This window comes from Neopelma chrysocephalum, unplaced genomic scaffold, assembly GCF_003984885.1.
Source record: "Neopelma chrysocephalum unplaced genomic scaffold, ASM398488v2 Primary Assembly neopelma1_96914, whole genome shotgun sequence".
In the NCBI taxonomy this organism is placed as follows: Eukaryota; Metazoa; Chordata; class Aves; order Passeriformes; family Pipridae; genus Neopelma; species Neopelma chrysocephalum.
The window spans coordinates 868,955-890,635 of NW_020925557.1; the positions used below are offsets into that span (position 1 = coordinate 868,955).

Sequence of the window (21,681 nt, forward strand, 5' to 3'; positions counted from 1 at the left end):
TTGCCATATCTGACTTGGCCGTGCTGATCCTCATGAAGTGAGATGATCATTTTAAGGAACTTGGGGGGACAACCTAAACGTTCCAAAATCTGCCAAAGACCTTTTCTGCTCACAGTATCGAAAGCCTTGGTGAGATCGACAAATGTTACATAGAGACCTTTGTTCTGTTCCCTACACTTCTCTTGCAGTTGTCTGAGAACAAATCCCATGTCTGTGGTGCTCCTGTTGGCTCTGAAAACACACTGACTTTCAGGTAGAATTCCTTCTGCTATAGCGGGTATTAGTCTGTTCAAAAGTATTCTTGCCAGGATTTTGCCAGCAATGGAGAGCAGAGTAATACCACGGTAATTTGAGCAATCTGATTTAGTACCTTTCTTCTTATACAAAGTGATGATGACTGCATCACGAAGGTCTGATGGTAGTTCGCCTAGTTCCCAGCAGCGCACCACGAGCTCATGAAATTTAGCATGGAGTGCAAGGCCCCCATGTTTCCAGACTTCGGGTGGAATTCCATCAACCCCAGCTGCCTTGCCGATTTTCACCTGCTGTATGGCCTTGAGGGTTTCTCCTAAAGTGGGGGCAGTATCCAATTCGTATTTCACTGGTTGTTGTGTGATGGACTGAATTGCTGAGTCTTGGACTTAATTGGTGGTGCTGAAAAGAGTCTGAAAATATTCAGACCATCTATTCAGAATGGAGGTTTTATCTGTTAGAAGCATTTGACCATCTGCACTGAGTAGTGGGCTTTGGACTTGGTATGTAGGCCCGTATGCTGTTTTCAGGGCCTCATAGAATCCTTTGTGATCCCCTGTGTCTGCACATAGTTGAGTTTTTGCCGCTAGATCGGTCCACCACTTGTTCTGGATGTCACGGAGTTTCTGTTGGAGCTTGCTGCATGCAAGACAAAAGGCTATTTTTCTTGTGTGACAGGATGGCAGTGCAAGGTGTGCTTGGTGGGCAGTTCTCTTCTTCAACAATTCCTGGATTTCTTGATTGTTTTCATCAAACCAGTCCTTGTTCTTCTTGAGGGAGAACCCTAAGGATTCTTCAGAGGATTGCAGGATGCTACTTTTAATATGATGCCAAATTGTTTCAGGAGAGGAATCTGCAGAATCTGGGATGGTTTTCGAGCCTAGTTTGAAGGTTTGCCTGGAATCTTTCTCTTTCTGTGGCTGATTGGAGATCGTTAACTTGGAGTCTTCTCCTTGGGATACTGCCCCTTTTGGGTTTGAATTTGAGATTGAAGTTGAGTTTACAGCGCACAAGCCAATGGTCTGTTTGGCATTCTGCGCTGGGCATCACGCGAGTATGGAGGACATCGCGGACATCTCTCCGACGCACCAAGACATAATCAATGAGGTGCCAATGCTTAGACCTGGGGTGCATCCAGGTTGTCTTCAGACTATTTTTCAGTTGAAAGATAGTATTAGTGACAGTGAGCTGGTGCTCTGCACAGAATTCTAGCAGAAGGGGACCATTATCGTTGCAGTTTCCAACACCACGCTTGCCTAATATTCCTTTCCATGCTTCAAAATTCTTACCTACTCTGGCGTTGAAATCACCAAGGATAATGATCTTATCATCTGCTGGTACCTTTTGGGTAAGGCGGCGCAGGTCAGTGTAAAATTTATCTTTTTCAACAGGGTCAGCTTGGAGAGTTGGGGCATATATACTAAAGATGACAACGTGTTGTTTGTTGTTTAGTGGAAGACATAGGGAGATAATGCGGTCAGAGTGACCTGTCGGCAGATTTTCGAGTTTAGGGACAATAGAGTTTTTGATCATGAAGCCGACACCTGAGAGATGTTTTTCGGTTCTGGACTTACCTGACCAAAAGAGTGTATAACCGGCACCTTGTTCTCTGAGGCTGCCTTCCTCGTGAAGGCGAATTTCACTGAGAGCAGCAATGTCGATGTTGAGACGAGCCAGTTAATGGGCAATTAGGGCAGAACGTTGCTCAGGACGTCCGCTATTCGCAGAATCGAGCATGGTTCTGATGTTCCAACATGCTAGAGTTAGTTTAGGTACACCTTTGGAGGCAGGTGCATGCCTTTGTCTTTTGCTCTTTGTGCGACCGCATTGGAAGAAGATGCCTGTTGGCCTGCGGTTAACCAACCAGGTGAAGGTGGAGATGAGCTTTGTTTAGGCCACCTTTTCTAGGCCCCTCTCCGAGTGGAGCAAGCAGCGCCGTCCTTGAAAAGGCTGCTTGGTTGTTCAGGGTGCTGCCCCAAGAGACTGTCATGTCTGGTCAGTCTCAAATGACCAATATCCTGAACCACCCGCATGCAGGGTTGAGTCTGCGGCTCCCAGTGCAGCTTTCACCTGCCGTTTTGACCCTCGCCTGTCGCTGCAGGACTTTTTGCATGTGGGTAAAGCCTTCAAGCCTGCGCAATGGATTTTTTAGGTGAGATGCAGTATGCGTGGAACTGAACCCACCCTTTAATCCTAAGGTTCATCTGCCAGGGCCGAGCAAGCTTGGACGGAGGCAGCGAGGTCCTCAGGACGTAGGTTTGATTAGAGTGACCTTCTCTTGGATGACCTTACAGGGCTAAGCGAGCTCCATCTGCCCAGGTTTGGGATTAGAGTTGTCCTTCTCCTAGGATGACTGCCAGAGGGCTAACGAGCTCATCCTGCCCAAGAATGTAGTGTATCTGGTCCTATGGTTTTGACCTGTCTGGCATGGGCGACCCTATCGAAGGCATATACCATCGCCAGCATAGCTCGCAACCACATAGGGGCACACAGGCTACGTTCCTGTTAGAACAATTTTGGCAAGTCTTTCATTTCCTACTTTACTATCACCTATTTATATACAATCATAAGGAGATAACCAGGACCAGCCCTTTGTCCTGCCCACCCTTTCAAAATGCAATAGAGCAAAGCAAAAATATCCAGAACATGCCAAGTCTGGGCAGTAGCCATAGGTGAACCAAAAATAAAAGACAAACAAACCGACTGACCGTTCTAGCCCCTGTGCCCATCCAAGGCTTGGGTGCCTTTCAGGACCCCAGCCTGGCTGGGACCCATCTCACTGTAAAGGAACCCCACTACCCGTCCTGACCATATCCTACCTCCATTGTGTTACCACGTATCTTCAGGCGCACTGCTTACCTGTGACACTTCGTACAGGATTGCCCCGCTCACCCTCCCACCAGTCAGAGGACCCCTGCGGCCCGCTCGATACCCCTCCCCTCTCTTCCCCCCCTCTTCCCCTGAACCCTCCCTCCCCCTTCCCCCCCAAACCTGGAACGGCAAACCTCAGTGTGCTCTGAAGCTGCCCTCTCCTCCTCCACGGGCACGCAGTAACAGCTGGCAGGGGTGCCCATCTCTCTCCCCTCTCACGCTGCGGTCGTGCCTGTTGACCAAACCGTGCGCGCTCCGCACGCACGGCACGAGAGGGATGCCCCTGGCCATGCCGGGCACCCACCACGTGCTCGCCGAGCAGCGGGGGGGACGCCCCTGGCCATGCCGGGCACCCACCACGTGCTCCCCGCTGATGTAACCACATTTACTATAACTCTTTGTGCCCAACCCATCAGTCAGTTGTTCACCCATCGCATGATGTGTTTATCCAGCTGTGTGCTGGACATTTTGCCCATTTGTAGTGTGAGAGACAGTATCAAAAGCTTTACTGAAATGCAAAAATATTGCACCAACTGACTTCCACTTGTCAATTAGGTGGGTTACCTTGTCATAAAAGAAAATTAAGTTTGATAAGATCCCCTCTCAGTCTTCTCTTCTTGAGGCTAATCAGGTCCAGCTCCCTCAGCCTATCCTCTTAAAAGTCGTGCTCCAGTCCCTTAATCATCTTAGTAGCCCTCCACTGTACTTGCTCCAGGAGCTCCATGTCTGTCTCATACTGCAGAGCCCAGAACTGGACATAGTACTTACACATGCCACCTTACCAGGGCTGAGTATAGAGGGGCAGGATAACCTCCCTTGACCTGCTGGCAATGCTCTTCCTAATGCATCCCAGGATTCTGTTGGCCTTCTTGGCCACAAGGGCACATTTCTGACTCATGGACAACTTCTTGTCCACCAGGACCCCCAGGTTCTTCTCCACGGGGCTGTTTTCCAGCAGGTCAGCCCCCAGCCTGTACTGGTGCATGGGGTTGTTCTTCCCCAGGTGCGGGACCCTGCACTTACCTTTATTGAATTTCAGAAGGTTCCTCTCTACCCATGTCTCCAACCTGCCAAGATCCTTTTGAAGGGCTGCACAGCACTCAGGGATATTGGCCACTACTCTTAGCTTTGTGTTGCCAGCGAACTTGCTGAGGAGTCACTCTCTCCCTCTGTCCAAGTCATTGATGAACAAGTTGAACAATACTGGACCCAGTATTGAACCTTGGGGGACCCTGCTAGTTACAGGCCTCCAACTAGACCCCATGCCACTGATCACAACCTTCTGGGATCTGCCTTTCAGCTAGTTCTCAATCTACCTCACTGTCCACTCATCCAGCCCACGCTTCCTGAGTTTGCCTATGAGGATGTTGTGAGAGACAGTGTCAAAAGCCTTGCTGATGTCGAGGTAGACAATATCCACTGCTCTCCCATCATCCATCCAGGTAGTTGTCTCGTCGTAGAAGGCAATCAGGTTGGTCAAGCATGATTTCCCTTTAGTGAATGCCTGCTGACTACTCCTGATCACCTTCTTGTCATCCATGGGGGTAGAGATGGCCTCCAGGATAAGGCACTCCATCACCTTTCCAAGGATTGAGATGAGGCTGAGTGGATGGTAGTTCCCTGGTGTTAGACACCAGATCAGTAATTATTGGGTCAGAATCACCTGGGGGGGGTAAGGGTGTGTATATGTGTGTGTGTGGAGGGGAAGGGGATAGGTTGAACCTCATGGAGGTGAGGTGGTGTCATATCCCTCATGGCAGGCCCCAAAACCCACATGGGGAAGCCCCGGAGCAACTGTCAGTCAAAAGCAGCCCGGGAAAACTTCAACACACCACACCTCCTGGAGCCCCTAAACCAGCCTCAGATGGGCAGGGTCAGTGAGACCGCTGCCCCTCACCCTGACCTGGGGCCCCCGAGCGGCCAGTGGGTCAGAAGCCCTGCCTGCAGAGGGGTGGCCACAAGGACCAGAGCAGATAAAACCAAAGGCATATGCTCGCCACGTGGTCACAGCCCTGCCATCTGGACGTATGAGAGCTGGTCTTCCACAAGGTTCCAATGGTAGCTATATAATCTGTCTCCCTCTTTCTCCTTCTCTCTTCTTGCTCCCTCCTCTTTCTTTGCTCCTTTCTTGATGCTTTGGGTAGCTTAAAGTTGGAGGGATTGGATTTTGACTTAAATGTTGTGGATTAGTATGTGCCGCGTCTATACTGTGGTGGAATGGTTTGTCTAGCTTGCGTGGTGCCCTTTTGAACTTTTGATAAGTCCCTCTGTTTTCTCCCCTAAATTATCAATAAAAGTACCTCTTGGGAACAAGTCTGTGGCTTACTCTCTTGATGCTTGTTATGATCTGGTCATTAAAATTATTAGAAATACCTCTGCCCGAATTAAGGTGCAAACAAGACCAGATGCCAAAGTCAATAGTATGGGTTTGATTTAATGGTAAATGTGAGGCAGAGAGAGAGATAGAAAGAAATAGGAAAAGGGGGGGGGAAAGTAAGTGACAGAGAGAGATTGAAATAGGAAATCTATCACCACTTCGTGTAACCTGGTGGCGTCCCATCTGTCCAGTTCTTCTGGTCTCCTTGGTGGTGAGGGTCCCGCAAGAGTCCAATGCATTAATATACATTCAGGAGATGCCAGGCACCTCCCCTGGGGGCGGGAGGGAAGCTTTGCAGTCTCTTGTGACAGGCTCTGGATTTGTTGCCTCACTTGGATCATGTGCAGTCCTCTGGTGGTAGAAGGCCTCAGGAATGGAGGGGTGGGGGCGCTTTGGGGGTCTTTGATGGTTTATGACCCCTTCTCAGCTGTCTCTCACATGAATGTCCCTTGTGGCCTTCCCGGGTGTGGTGGGTTGACCCTGGCTGGATGCCAGTTGCCTACCCAGCTGCTCTATCACTCCTCTTCCCAGCCAGACAGGGGAGAGAGTAAGGTGGAAAAAAACAACTCGTGGATTGGGATAAGGCAGTTTATTTAAAGCAAACAGCAAAGGAGAATCTTGCATGCACAAAAGCAAAACGAAGCAAAAGATAACATGATTTATTCTCTACTTCCTATGAGCAGCAATGGTCGGCCATTTCCAAGAAGCAAGGCTTCAGTACGCATGATGGTTTCTCAGCAGGCAACCATTGGAGACAATGAATGCCCGCCCCCCTGGTCCTTGCCTTAGCTTTTATATCTGAGTTGATGTCATATGGTCTGGAAGATCCCTTTGGTCAGTTTGGGTCAGCTGGCCTACTTGGGTCCCCTCCCAGGATCTTGCCCTCAACTGAGGAAGGAATGTTACAGTGCTGATGCTGTGCTCAGCAGTAGCCAAAACACTGGTGTGTTATCAACATCCTTCTAGCTACTAATGCAAAGCACAGCACTGTGCGGGCTACTGTGGGAAAACGTACTTCAGCTCAGCCAGACCCAATACACCGGGGGAGGGGGAAGGGTTACTCCTTTGGTTTGGTGTGGGGAGATTTCACCATCACACACCCAAAACCCTTCTCCTCCACCACCCACTGAGCTCAGCTAGGGTAGATTCTTAACACAGATACATTCTTCTTTCCTGAGCCTTGTTTACTTCTCCTCAGACTTGAGATGATTAGACAATAGACTTATCTCAAGTCCCCCTTTGCAGTCCAAATTCTAGTCAGGTTTTAGTGGTTGCAGACAGGCAGTTGCTTCCGTGTAGTTTGACAAAAAGTCTTTCTATGATTTTGACAATGTTTAAGACATTACCAACATTTCAGTCCATCACAACGCTATCTCAAGGTATTAAAGAACCTTATATATATATATTTTAAAGTAAAGCTCCTGGCCAAGCTCTTGAGCTTGCGGCTCCAGGGCCAGAGTGTTACATCTGGGTCCTCCTTCTTGCCCTTTTTGAATACAGTACATTGCTTCTCTGGTTAACCTTTGTTAAGTAGAAAGCTCTGGAAGACATTACTTATAAATGACATCATGATTGAGAATAGGAACAGATCTCTGTTAAATCCTGCCATTGTCTTAAATAATAACTGTCCTTATTCATATTCATGTCTGAAAAAAATTAAAATTCTTTTTACTTTTTATTGATCCATAAAATTCCATGTGTGTTTATGGCAAATAATGCAAAGTAAAAACAAACAAGTGGAATGCTGCACCACAGAATATATATTATAACCTAAAAGTTATAAATATTGCGTGCAGCATATCAGATGTTCAGTTTATCAGTAATAGTTCCTTTAAAACAACTGGATTAGTTCTTATAGAGTTAATGAAAAGATGTTTATTAGAATAGGAGATTGTTTCCCCATAAATGTCTCTTGTTTTCTTAGCCTCCCTTAGGAAATGTGAAAATGCCTAATGTACCCAGTACCCAGCCAGCAATAATGAAACCAACAGAAGAACCACCTACTTACACACAAATTTCAAAGGTTTGTCTATAACTTTCAGGCACTAGGTGCCTTTCAACTATAATAAATACACTTCTGGAGTAGTGTATTTCATAAATAAACATTGTTTTCCTGATGATTTATCAAAATGAATACTGCCTTTAAGTAATCAGTTACTGCACGAATTTGTGTAATATTAGCTCAGTCTTCATAACTGGAGATGCTTAATTTTGGAAAATAGACTTGGAATATTTATTTTCTGTTTGTATTTTTTTAATCAATATCTAATGATGCTTATTTTATTCAGGAGCGTGCCTTGGCCCAGGCAGAACTGCTAAAGCGTCAAGAAGAACTGGAAAGAAAAGCAGCTGAACTAGATCGCAAAGAAAGGGAAATGCAGAGTGTCAATCAGCAGGGGGGTATGCTTAAAAAATGCTTTATTAAATTACAGAAATTTCACTTTTTTCTTAGAAACTGTTTTAGTTTTACAGTGTTACTGTGAAACAGATCAAAGGACTTTTTATAACCTCTTCAGGAAAAAAAAATTATCTCCTTTGGAGAAATGCATATAGTGAATAAAAACTGGCCTGTCCAGATTTTCACAGTAGAAATTTTAAATGAGGCCTATGTTACAGGTTACTGTCTGCTATCAGCTATTTTTTTTCTAGGTTAATATCCAAGTAATAGTATTGAATAGAAATGGAGCAGTTTGAGAAGTAAAAGTAACTTAATAAGTAACACCTTTGATTTCTCTTCTGTCAGTATTTATAGCTGTAGGAGAACTTTACCATTTTGAAACATTTTCTGATCTTTTTGCTATGTTACAGACACAATATTCTATGCAAATAGCAGAAATATTTACTTTATTATTAATATTTTATTAATTATTCATATGTTGCTTTGGAACCCATAGTCAAGATCTGTAGCTCATTTTGCCACAAACTGTAAGTAACCATCAGTTTTCATACTGCAATTTCACATATGAGATTTACATCCTCTTAACTGAAGATACTTTGCTAGAAGTAGATCTATGGGAAAAACTTTAGACTGGAGTTAAAAAACCCCAACAAAACAAAACACTATGCAACACTGACTTTGTGTGATCTTTTCTGACTGTTGTATTTCCACATGTGCTGGGGTTTTTTTGCTCCTGTGGTTATTAGAATGTACAGCGGTACAATTCCAGATTGCACGATCACTTAATAATTCAAATTCTTAGGAACTTTATGCCAGTCATATGCTAGGATCTGGGAATAAGGAATTCTTCTAAGGAAAAGAATCATGATGATAGTGTCCCTACATTAAACCATTTTTATTTTCTCAGTATTTATTCTTTTCAATGTCTTTATTTAATCTCTGTACCTCTTCTCCTAGATAATTATTTTTTGTGGGTTTGGATTTTTTTTTAATTTTCTTCTCTATATATTGCTCCTCATCTAATTTTACTAACTTATATTGATGTTCTGGATTGATTACTTGTCTCTTTCAGGCTTCAGGTACAGTTTTGTTCATCTATATCATACAGAACATAACTCTGATACTGCATGCATGTTTCAGGATATTTAAAAATGGGTATTTACTGTGTTATTAATTTGCAGTTGTGTCCTAGTTTCAGCCAGGAGAGAGTTAATTTTTTTTTGTAGTAGCTGAGGTGGCGTGGCTGTGGGCATGTCTAGGAGGTTATTCAATACCACCTTACATCATTTGCCAGGGGTGGGGGAAAGGGTCTCTCTCTTGCTTCCGAGAAGAAGGGTGTTCCTTCTGGGGGGAGAAAGCATGGCGGATGAAATGGTCGGTATTGTTGCGGACTTTCCATGTAAATAGTTTCTTTGTCTTTTATCTTTTGTTATTAATATTGTTGTTATTGTTCATTTTCTTATCTCATTGCTGTTTCCAGTAAATTGTTCTTATCTCAACCCGTTATCTTTGCTTTTTGTGCTTCCAACTGGAGGGGGAGGGGAAGTGCATGCCAGTGTGGTTTCGGAGGGAGCACTAAATTGGGGAATACCATTCCTAAACCATGGCAAGTTGTTCACATCCAAGTGTTTGAAGAGTCCGTGAAGAATCTAAAGGATTCTTTGGATAGGCTGAATAGAGAAGTGAGAGCTCTTAAAGCTTGAAAGAGGATATTGAGCCAAATGATTGCATAAAAGATGCTGCGCTTCAGAAATTGTATGTTATGAATGAAGAGAACAATATTCCTTTCCTTCTGATTTTTTTCTTTGGCACAGTCATTTGAACTCCTTCAGAAACCTTTTAGAGATGTTTTGATTGGAGGACAATGTCTTTTGCAACAGTACTTTAGCTATTTGCATTCAATTTAAGATGCTGGCTGCACATTTAGGACACTGTTGTCATATGCAATTGACTAAAATGCAAAGATTTTCAAGTTGGTATGTCTGCTCAGCAGCAAGTCAAGGGAGATTATTCTTCCCCTCTACTCCACTCTTGTGAGACCCCACCTGGAGTATTGCATCCTGCTCTGGGGCCCCCAAACATAAGAAGGAAAGGAACCTCTTAGAGCAACTCCAGAGGAGGGCCACCAAAATGCTGAGGGCTGGAGCACCTCTCCTATGAAGACAGGTTGAGAGAGCTGGGGGTGTTCAACCTGGGGAAGAGAAAGGTCCATGGAGATCTTATAGCAGCCTTCCAGTACCTAAAGGGAGAACTACAAGAAAGCTGGAGAGGGACTTTTTACAAGGACATTTAGTGATAGGACAAGGGGGAATGGTTTTAAACTGAAGCAGAGTAGGTTTAGATTGGAGTTCTTTACTATAAGGGTGGTGAGGCACTGGAACAGGTTGCCCAGAGAAGTTGTAGATGCCCCATCCCTGGAAACATTCAAGGCCAGGTTGGAAGGGGCTTTGATCAACCTGGTCTAGTGGAAGGTGTCCCTATCCATGGCAGGGGCATTGGAACTAGATGACACTTAAGGTCCCTTCCAACCCAAACCATTCTATGATGTCTTCACTCTTCTCTTTTCAGGTTCTGTGCAGTATTGCACTTGAGCTTATTAATGTGTGCTGCTTCCTATTTCAGCAAGCTCATTTGGGCACGCCTGAAAATCCCTTTCTGGGCTTGCATGAAGCTAGTTTGGGGGTAACTGCATTCATAGTGTAGGTATACCATTGAAGTTATGTTAATTGGCCTTGAGATGGTAACTTGTGTGGAATGAAATAACTCTGAGGTAGATTTTTGCTTATCAAGATAGTCTTGGAATATGAATATCCAAAGTGTATTTAGAAAAATGCCACTTGGTTTTTGATCTCAGACCAACTCATCAATCTGTCTTTCAGTCTTAGTTGAAAATTTTGAAACTTATGCCACAGGGGTGGGAAAACACATCAGATAACGTTCTTAACTAAGAACTTGAACTATTATTTTTTCTGTGACTGTCTTGAAACTATCAGTCCTGAAAGAAGTAACCATATACTGCAGAATGGAGATCTGCCTTATTATCAGATGTTTCATATAAGAAATCCCAAAGAAGTTTTTAATATGGATGGGAATATTGCTTGGTTGCCTTCTGTATGCTCCCTCTGTAAATCCCCTGTTCTAAAAGACTTGATAAAAAATGTTCAGTGGAAGAGGCAGAAAATTTAACAGATAATTAGTGCCTTGGACCTGTTTGGACAGAACTGTCAGCTTCATCTTGTCTGAATGGCAAAAGAAATAAGAAATAATGCAAGTGTGTAATCTTTGCAAGTTTTCTGTTCTTATGTGGTGGGTTGACCTTGGCTGGATGCCAGGTGGCCACCAAGCCGCTCCATTGCTCTCCTTCCCAGTTGGACAAGGGAGAGATAATATGATTGAAAACTACTCATAGGTTGAGATAAGGCAGTTTACTAAAGCAAAAGTGAACGTTTGCGCATGCACTTACACGTGCACAAGCAAAGACAAAACAAAAAGGTTTATTCTCTACTTCCCATCAGCAAGCAATATTCAGCCACTTCCCGGGAAGCAGGGCTTCAGCACGTGTAGCGGTTGCTCTGGAAGGCAAACATTGCAAATAATGAATGCCCCCCCTCTTCCTCCTCCTTTTCTTAGCTTTTGTATCTGAGATGACATCATATGGTATGGAATATCCCTTTGGTTAATTTGGGTCAGCTGGCCTACTTGTGTCCCCTCCCAGGATCTTGCCCACCCCCAGCCGCTTGATGGGGGGAATGTTGGAGAGACAGTGCTGATGCTGTGCCAGCACTGCTCAGCAGTAGCCAAAACACTGGTGTGTTATCAACACCTTTCTAGCTATCAATGCAAAGCACAGCACTGTGAGGGCTGCTATGGGAAATAAACTCCATCTCAGCCAGACCCAATACAGATGAACTGCTAGTAAAGATATGGTTGAAGATAGCAATTGCAAGCAAAACCTTGTCAGAATCTCAAATAAAGTTTCCTTTAGGTTAGTCTCTAATTCAGCTCCACTTTTTGAATATGGTGATTAATGTATCTCTTGCATCCAGAATTTGAAATGCTATGGTAAAGGTTTTTTGTCATCTCAGTTGAATCTTTGAGTCTATGCTTGTATTGACTTGTGTCCCATAGAATGTATACTCTAGTCTGTGAGCATACAGGAAATCCAAGCAACTGATACTGTGTTGTCCTTTGTGGTATCCTCATTCTGTCACACAATCAAAATATATTGATGCTGTAGGGCATCTTCTGTAACAAAAAAAGTAGTTTACAACATTTAAATAGCTGCCTTTCTTCAGGCTTATGAGCTTTTAGGTAAAGCTTTGACTATAAACTGAATTAGGAACTGGTTCCAAGTGTTAGAGATATCCAGGTATTACAAATATCAGGATTCTGAGAATGGAGAATGTTTTTCAATTCCCAGTCTTTGTGTTCTACGAAGTATGAGAGTATGGTGGGACTTAGCGAAATGTGCATTTAAAAGTCAAGTAACTCTGTGAAATTGTTTTGTGAAGAATTCTCTTTTCTCATTACTTCATAGGAAATGTCAGATGCCTACTTAGTCTTTTACATAGATAAAATATTGTACTTTCCTTGATCTGTCTGCACTTCATTGTATTTTATTTCTGAAGTTTATTTTTAGTGTTGTGTGAGGATTGCTAATAAAACCTTGGGGTTTTGGTAGCCCAAATTATCTATACACTTGTGAAACATGCATAAAACAATTTGAACAACTCCAAATGCATCTCTCTTTCTAGTATACAGAGATTAAAACTGTCTTATAGAGCACCTTCTTTCCTTTTTTTTTCTTTCTGATTTGCAGGTAGAAAAAATAACTGGCCACCTCTTCCTCAGAATTTTCCAGTGGGTCCATGTTTCTACCAGGACTTTTCTGTAGACATTCCTGTAGAATTTCAGAAGACAGTAAAGATTATGTACTATTTGTGGATGTGTAAGTATTTTTTTTAAAGAAAAAACAAAGTGCCTATTTTAACTTGATGATACATACCTGCTACTTTGGCTTTTGCAATATCTGTAATGAGAAATTTTTTTAAATTCAGAAGTCGAATGTTGAAATCTTTTTGTTAGCTTCAGTTTTAAAGGTATTGAATTATTTAATAAAAATTTCCATGAAAAAAGGAGAATTACCCTAAGGCAATTTGGTTATAGTATATTGCAGTTTTCTGTTTTAAATATCCGTGTTGTTGTAAAATGAGCTTTGACCTTTTATTACTTTAGAAATATTTTTACTATTTTTAAAATCAGCTTACATATTAAGAAATATAATTCACCATCAGTGTTAATAGACTTTTGAGTTTAAGAAGTGTAATATCCATTTGCTTTATAATAACATAGTTTTATATAGTTTAACGTAGTTTCAGTCTATAGTGGAGACAATATAATTTTAGTCTATTTTAAAAAATAGTGTAAATTAAGTTAGCTGAAGAATCAGTCCATGTTACAACTGTCCTTTGTACACCAAGAATGCTCTACACAGTCTTTGTGGGGTTAATTTTGCTTTCATTCAGGTGCCATGTTTTGGCTGGAAAAATGCTGAATGAACCAAATGTACAAATGCCATGACATTTGTTTTTTCTGCCTTGTCCAGTGTGATGAGAGCCTAATAAATACTCTGAGACTGATGAAATTCCAAAGATTTAGGTGCTTTGATGCCATTAATATATTTTTAGCATACTTAAGGGGATGTGAATTTCAGAACTCTTCTGTATTTATTTTTCAAATCTGCATAATTTTGCCTGTTAATCTGGTAATCTTATTACTGTGATTGAACCATGCCATTGAAAAACATAAAATGAGCAGTCAGCATTGAATCAAATAAATTCCATTTCATCGTAATCCACAGCTTTTTATATTCATCATTGGGTTATTAATGTTTAAGCAACTAGATCCACTGTAGAAGGTGGGACTAGTCACTCTCATAAATCTGGCAGATATTTAAATTTTATATGAAATCTAAGATCAAGTACTCCAAAATTCTAGGATAGTTACTAATTCTGGCCATTTGCAGGATTGAGTTCTAAAAGTGCTGTATGTTTCAAACACAAGGTGAAGTTGGGCAGTGAGAATTGGAATATTAATACTGTTTTTCTTTTTCCTTCTTATGGCAATAAATAAAGGAAGCAATGACATTATAGTATTTCAAAATGTTTACAAGGTATGCTCTTATACTAACTAACATGACAGATTATCTTCTAGGTAGACAGATATTTAACTGTCCTCTTGTTCTTTTCCTTCTTTAGCTCTTGTGCTCTCTGACTTAGGGATTACTCAGGAAGGAAAGAAGGAAAAGGGCATAATAAAGGAAAAGAAAGACAAAATCTATTTCAGGCTAAAAAAATAAAAAGATTGGGTATAGAACTTCGTGCCTTAGGGCTGGCTGTTGAATCAATCCTTGTGATTCTTCTTTCTATGGGGTTTGGCTTTGCTTCCTCAGTGGAGGCACTCATTACTATAGCAAAACAACCTGTTTCTCCTTGTTAGTCTACCCTACATTTTATTTCCTCTTCCAGAACTTCCTAGACCTTGTAAGGTCTAGGGGGTCTGTGAACATGATCACGTTTGAATAAATCTAGTACTGCCTGCTCAGCACTTCGTAAAGTAGGTTAGTTTCCCTCTTCCTTTTTAGCAGCCCTAAGAACACACCTTTCTATTTCATTTTTCTGGGTTTTGCTTTGGTTGGTAGCAATTTTTATATCTTTATTCATGGTTTTTATGTATCTGAGGAAATTTTTACCTGCTTCAGATCTAAATGCTCTTTATGTCTGCTTGTATCCCTATTCTGTGAATTTAACTTTTCTCTATTTTTATCTCAAGTTGGAGTTTTCGGATTCCTTGATGTGGTTTTCTCTTTCCACAAATTTTTTTGGTTTTTTTTCCCCTGGGGAGAGCTTTTCTTTTTTTAACTGACTGACTGCTCCCATGTTTTTGTGAACTACAGGAATCAATTAGCAATGGCTTCTGTCAGCTGCCAGTGGAGCTTTTCTATACTATCTTGTTTTTGCAACCATTGCTGTTCTAGTTGCTTGCAGATAGATTGGCAGTTATCCTGGCTCTGTAGCATCAGGCACTACTTTTTAGATCTTTGTATGCTGTTACTAGGGAAACGTCCCATGTCTCTTGACTGTTATCTGACACCAAATATTTTTTTTGTCGAAAAGCCTGTTTTCCAGCCATTTTTCCCGCAGGCTGACAGCATGTGTAAAATGACGAATAGTGATTTTCAAAGAATATTTCTTACTTGAAGTTGCAAACTGAAGAGCTCCTGAATCTCATAGAAAGCTTTTGTAGCATTTGTGTTTGTTACTTTATATAGGCTGTGAATGTTTCCTTTTTCTATGAACAAGACTTTTAAAGGTTTTCCAAAGACAAACAAACTATAGATTCTGGTGGAAATATACCCTGAGGTGACAACTTCCATGGGTTTTTTTCCATTTAGGAGAGTTTTGTCTCATCCATCCTTTCTTCTATCTGAGGATACAATCAATAGTACATATAACAGTCTGTGTTGATGTTTGTTTTGCCTGTTCCTAAGAACCTCCAAAAGGATGGACACTTCATAAATTCCCCCAAGCCTGTTCTAGTGTGTTGTCATCTTTATCCTTAGTAAGTGTTTACATTATGTAATTTAATTTTCCCTTCCTGTGATTGATCTCCCCTGTTCTGTCCACCGTTTTTATGGAGATACATTTATGACCATTAGCCATCATTTTTTGACTAAATTAGAATAGTCCCCTCAGCCTTTCTTTGTACATCATGTTTTCTAGACATCTAATTTTTTGTTGATCTCTTACAGATTTACCACTTGGTCTACTCCATAATATTATGGGATTTTTAATGTGTAGCATCGAGAATTGGACAGTGTGGACTGCGTCCAATATTTTAGCTCAAGTCCTAATGTACTGTGTAGAGTTAAAAAAAATACTTTCACTTTTTTGGTAGTATGTGCTTGTGTTCTGTGCTGATCTAAGCTCGTTTCAGAATATATTTTTTCTGATGAAAAATACTTGTGTCACTTGTAAGGTGTGTTTGCAAATGTCTTGCCCTCTCCACAAAGGGCATAGCAGACAAGGAATAAAAGGCTAAACTACATTTGAAACCACTCTGATGTGCTCCAAGGTTGTGTATGATCAAACTTCACCAGCCTTGTCCTCACTTGCCAGTTGCCATGTGTCTTCAAAGCCCTCCATTTTGCAGGTATCCCATTTCCCTTGAGGCACTCCATTACAGGGTGACAGCCCAGCTGGTTCCTGAAAGAAGCACATTCTTTTGTCACATATCCTAGTGAGGACTTTGGTTTCCCAAGAATACCATCAATAAAACATTACTGAAATGAAACTTATTACAAAAATCCATTTTCATACGGTCCCAAATGGGACTGCAAAATAATAATCTTGATAATGTAGATGCCTAATAGCATCAGTGCAACTTGTGATCTTTATCTACAATTCACTTCCAAATGTTAATGGATGATAAAATATAGTTAATTAAGATAGGGAACGTATATGTAAGTAGGGTTCTTCTATACAAGGAAGATGACACTAATAAAAGTGAAGTTCATAGAATCATGGAATCCTAGAATGGTTTGAGTTAGAAGGGACCTTAAAGATATCTAGTTCCAACCTCCTGCCAGAGGGAGGGACACCTTCCACTAGACCAGGTGCCCCATCCAACCTGGCCTTAAACACTTCCAGGGATGAGGCATCCACAACTTCTCTGGGCAGCCTGTTCCAGTGCCTCACCACCCTCACAGCAAAGAATTTCTTTTTAATATCTAATCTAAACCTACCCTCCTTCAGTTTAAAGCCATTACCTGTCCTGTCACTATATGCCCTTGTAAAAAGTCCCTCTCCAGTGTTCTTGTAGGCCCCTTTACATAGTGGAAGGCTGCTATAAGGTCTCCTTGGAGCCTTTTTTTTTCTCCAGGCTGAACAATCCCAATTCTCTCAGCCTTTCCTCATAGAAGAGGTGTTCTATCCCTCTCATCATCTTCATGGCCCTCCTCTGGACTTGATGCAACAGGTTAATGTCCTTCCTGTGCTGGGGGCCCCAGAACTGGATGCAGTACTCCAGGTGGGGTCTCTCCAGAACAGAGCAGAGGGGTAGAATCACCTCCCTCAACCTGCTGGCCACACTGCTTTTGATGCAGCCCAGGATACGGTTGGCTTTCTGGGTTGCAAACACACATTGCCAGCTCATATCCAGTCTCTCATCCCCAGGTCCTTCTCCACAGGGCTGCTCTCAATCCCTTCATCCCCCAGCCTGTGTTGATAAACGGGAATTGCTCTGAGCCAGGTGCAGCACCTTGCACTTGACCTTGTTGAACCTCATGAGAGTCCCATGGACCCCCTTCTTGAGTTTGTCCAGGTGGAAGGTATTTAAACCATTACCCTGAACATGAAAACACGTGTGTATTCATACAGCAGTAAAGCTTATCTATGTCACTTAGCAAAGGCTTGGCTTGCAGCAGGCAGAGAGAAGGGTGAGTAGAGCGAGGGAAGAATTGTCAGTGAATTCCTGTCTTCATCTCTAGCTTGTTAATACTCAGTTTTTGTGAGTGGGATTCTCTGTGACAGTAGTGAAGTAGACCCCTATGTTGCCAGTTTTATTGTGCTAGTAAGTATCAGTAGTGGGTGATACATTGCTTCAACACTCTTCTGCAGTGATGGTATTCTTTTAAAACTTGTCCTGTTATTGTAATTGCAATTACAAAAAAAAAGTAATAATTTTGGAAAGTTCAAACTCCTTCAGAATGTGGACTTTTCTAGTAATCTAGAGGGTCTCCCTGTTTTCCAGTATTGCCTAGAAAAAGTAAGACTGCCCCTTATTAAGCTTTTTCATATTCATCAAAAGAAGGTAGGAATTTGGATTTATATCCTTTACTGTGCTTTATGAGGCATACACATACAAATTCTAAAATTAGTTGCTTTGCTAACCTCTTGGAGCAGTGCTAAGATGTAGATACATTAAATGCTCTTTGTTTAAAAGTATGAAGCTTTCTGTTTCTGGCAACTGTTGAAGGAAAATATGAATTGTCTGAGGGAAATGTATTTTGAGTTCCTTTAGCCCTTTATGCATTGATGTGGGCATTTTGCTTTAAGATTTTTTCCACTAAGTTGATTTAGGGCTTATTTAAGTACTAAATAAGGGGGAAGCAAACATCTTTAAAGAGTATTTTTCAGAATATTTATTATCTTGCCAGTTCTTTACAGTCAAAGCTGAGGTGAGCTGCTCTGGAGCCAAGGCAGATCTTGGTGAACAGGGGGGTTTCCTGAGGCAGGGAAATGCCAGGACAGCAGAGACCCACCAGGAGCCTGCAGTTCTTGTGAGGCCTGGGTATTGCCAAAGCAACTGCAGCCACCCCCACACCTATAAAAAAACAGCCTAAGGAGTGCTAGTGACCAGGGTGTGGCACAGCAATTTGTGTGACAGTTTGCGTGGAAGGGTGCACAGGAAGAGCTCAAAAAGCCCATTCACTTGGTGGTCGTCACCCTCCCAGAAGGAACTTATCTGTGGTATCCACACAGCAGAAAGCTATGTCCTCTGCACTCACCAGAACTGATGTGGCAGTCTAGACAGCTCCCACAAAAACACGTAGCCACCCACATCTCAGGCTGGAGGACATGCCAGAGACTTTCACTAGTACCTGATGACAGTAGTGAGAACACCTGTGTGAGGTGTGACCAAATAGATGATCTGCTCAGCCTGATGGCAGAGCTATGAGAGGAAGTAGAAAAGTTAAGGAGCATCAGGGAGTGTGAGAAAGAGATAGACTGTTAAAACCATGCTCTGCCCTCCCTGAGACAGAAACAGGAACATCCACCTGAAAAAACACAAGACTGGGGGATCCTATATCCTCCCCCCACCAGGCAGAAGGCAGTAATTTAAAGGCAAGTCTACGCTTGGGGTGGCAGGCGAACTGCCTACCTTGCCTTCCCAAGTGCCTCTATATAACAGGTATGATGAGGCTCTGGATCTGGAGAAGGTTAGTCAGTTGATGTGGATGATGGTCCATCTACACCAAGGTCAGAAATGCATACCCCCTGTATCACAACCACCTCGGTGAGGGAGAAAAGTTGTAGGTAACTCCCTTCTGGGGGGAACAGAGGGTCCAATATGCCGGACAGACCCTTCTTTTAGGGAGGCCTGCTGCCTCCCTGGAGTTTGGGTTAAAGACATCATTAGGAAACTTCCTAGCCTGGTATGGTCCTCAGACTATTAACAATTATTTCTCTTCCACATGGGTGCTGATGAATCTGCAACACATAGCTCAAGGGCAATCAAGAGACTTCAGGGCCTTGGGACGGTTGGTAAGGAAATCTGGGGCACAGGTTATTTTTTCCTCTATCCTTCCAGTTGCAGGCAGCAATACTGGAAGAAACATGGGCCCAGGCTATTGATATATGGCTTCGTGGCTGGTGTCAACACCAGAATTTTGGGTTTTTTTGATAATGGGATGGCCTACATGGCACCAGGCCTGCTGGTGTCAAATGTCATTCACCTTTCTCAAATAGGGAAGATGGTCTTTGCTCACAAGCTAGTGGGGTTCATTGATAGAGCTTTAAACTAGACATGAAAGGGGAGGGGGATAATATCAGGCTCACCCATGGCAAGCCATGGGACAATGCACCAAGGTTTGAGGGATGGGGTGCTAGCAAGGAACCTCAGCCTGTTGCTCTAAGATGTACTGGGTACACTGGAGCACACTTGAAGCATTATGGAGATGAGCCAGGGTCTCCTGAGGTAATAAGAGCCAACAGGGAAACACCCATGAAATATCTCAAAGGAATTAAGGGGTGTTTCTCAAGGAAGGTGACATGGCTGACAGCCCAGCTGAAGTGCCTCTACACCAGTGCATGCAGCATGGGCAACAAACAGGAGGAGTTGGAAGCCATTGTGCTTCTAGAAAGCTACAACCTAGTTGTCATTACTGAAACTTGGTGGGACAAATCCCATGACCGGAGTGGCTACAGTCTGTTCAGAAGGGGAAGGAGGGGTGGAGGGGTTGCCCTCTTTGTCAAGAAATTCATAGATCGTGAAGAGCTGTCTCTGAAGAATAGCCACAAGCAGGTCAAAAGCTTATGGGTAAGAATCAGAGACCAAGGCAACAAAGGGAACCTTGTGGTTGGTGTCTACTACAGGTTGTCCCATCAAAGGGAACCTATTGATGAAACCTTCTTGCTCTAGCTACAGGAGGCATTGCACTCACAGGCTCTCGTCCTGCTGGGGGACATCAACTACCCTGACATTTGCTAGCAAAGTAGCATGGCGAGCTGTAGGTAATACAGGAGACTCCTGGAATGCATGGAGGATAACTTCTTGAACCAGGTAATAGACAGCCCTACCAGAGGGGATGCGTTACTGGACCTGTTGGTCACCAACACAAGTGAGCTAATCAGGGACGTCAAGCTGGAAGGCAGCCTGGGCTGCAGTGATCATGCATGCATTGGTGGAGTTCGCAGTCATGAGGGATACGGGTCTGACGAAGAGTAAAGTTAGGATCCATAATTTTAGGAAAGCAAACTTCCAGCTCTTCAAGGAGTTAGTCAACAGAACCCCCTAGTAAACTACCCTCAGGGACAAGGGAGCAGAACAGAGCTGGCAGATCTTAAGGCGTTCTTTCAGTAAAGCAAAAGATCTCTCAATCTCCAAGTGTAAGAAATTGGGCAAGGAAGGCAAGAGACTAGCAAGGGTGAGTCAAGATCTACTGATCAAACTAAAGGATGGGAAGGAAATGCATAGACAGTGAAAGCAAGGACAGATATCCTGTGAAGAGTATAGGGACACAGTCTGGTTGTGTAGGAATGGGATCAGGAAGGCAAAGGCACAGCTGGAGCTGATCTTAGCAAGGGATGCAAAGAATAATGAGAAGGGCTTCTACAGCTATGTCAACCAGAAAAGGAAGGTCAAAGAAAGTGTACCATGCAATGAACAAGGCTGGCAAACTGGTAACAATGGACAAGGAGAAGGCTGAGCTACTGAACAACTCTTTTGACCCAGTCTTCAATGGCAACCTCTCCTATACCTCTCGAATGAGTGGGCACCAGGATGGGGACTGGGTGAGCAAAGTCCCTCCCACTGTAAGTAAAGATCAGGTTCATGACCACCTGAAGAACCTGAATGTACATAAGTTTATGGAACCCAATGAGATGCATCCCAGAGTCCTGAGGGAATTGGCTGATGTAGTTGCCAAGCCAATCTGTGATATTTGAAAAGTCACGGCAGTCAGGTGAGGTCCCCGGCAACTGGAAAAAGGGGAACATTGTACCCATATTTAAAAAGGGTTGAAAGGAGGACCCTGGGAACTACCAACCTGTCAGCCTCACCTCTGTGCCTGGGAAGATCATGGAACAGATCCTCCTAGAAGCTATGCTAAGACACATGGAGGACAGGGAGGTGATCCGAGACAGCCAGGATGGCTTCCCCAAGGGCAAGTTCTGCCTGACAAACGTAGTGGCCTTCTATGATTGAGTGACTCCATCAGTGGACAAGGGAAGGGCTACAGATGTTATTTATGTGGACTTCTGTAAAGCCTTTGACACAGTTCCCCACAACATCCTACTCTCTAAATTGTACAGAGATGGATTTCAAGGGTAGACTATTTAGTGGATAAGGAGCTGATTGGATGGTTGCATCCAGAGAGTAGGGGTCAACGGCTCAGAGTCCTGATGGACATCAGTGACCAGTGGTGTCCCTCAGGGGTCTGTATTGGGACCAGTCCTGTTTAATGTCTTCATCAATGACATAGTGGAATCAAGTGCACCTTCAG

General features: G+C 43.0%; 1 protein-coding gene across 3 annotated transcripts in view; it reads left to right on the forward strand.

Annotated features, from left to right (window-relative positions):
* The window catches only part of LOC113960809 (secretory carrier-associated membrane protein 1-like), a 76,773-nt gene that overhangs the window by 38,128 nt on the left and 16,964 nt on the right, over positions 1 to 21,681 (forward strand). For all 3 annotated transcript variants that reach the window (XM_027670562.1, XM_027670564.1, XM_027670565.1), the window contains 3 exons: positions 7,425 to 7,523; positions 7,789 to 7,900; positions 12,718 to 12,846. In XM_027670562.1, coding sequence (XP_027526363.1) covers positions 7,425 to 7,523; positions 7,789 to 7,900; positions 12,718 to 12,846 — 340 coding nt within the window. The remainder of the gene's footprint in view (positions 1 to 7,424; positions 7,524 to 7,788; positions 7,901 to 12,717; positions 12,847 to 21,681) is intronic.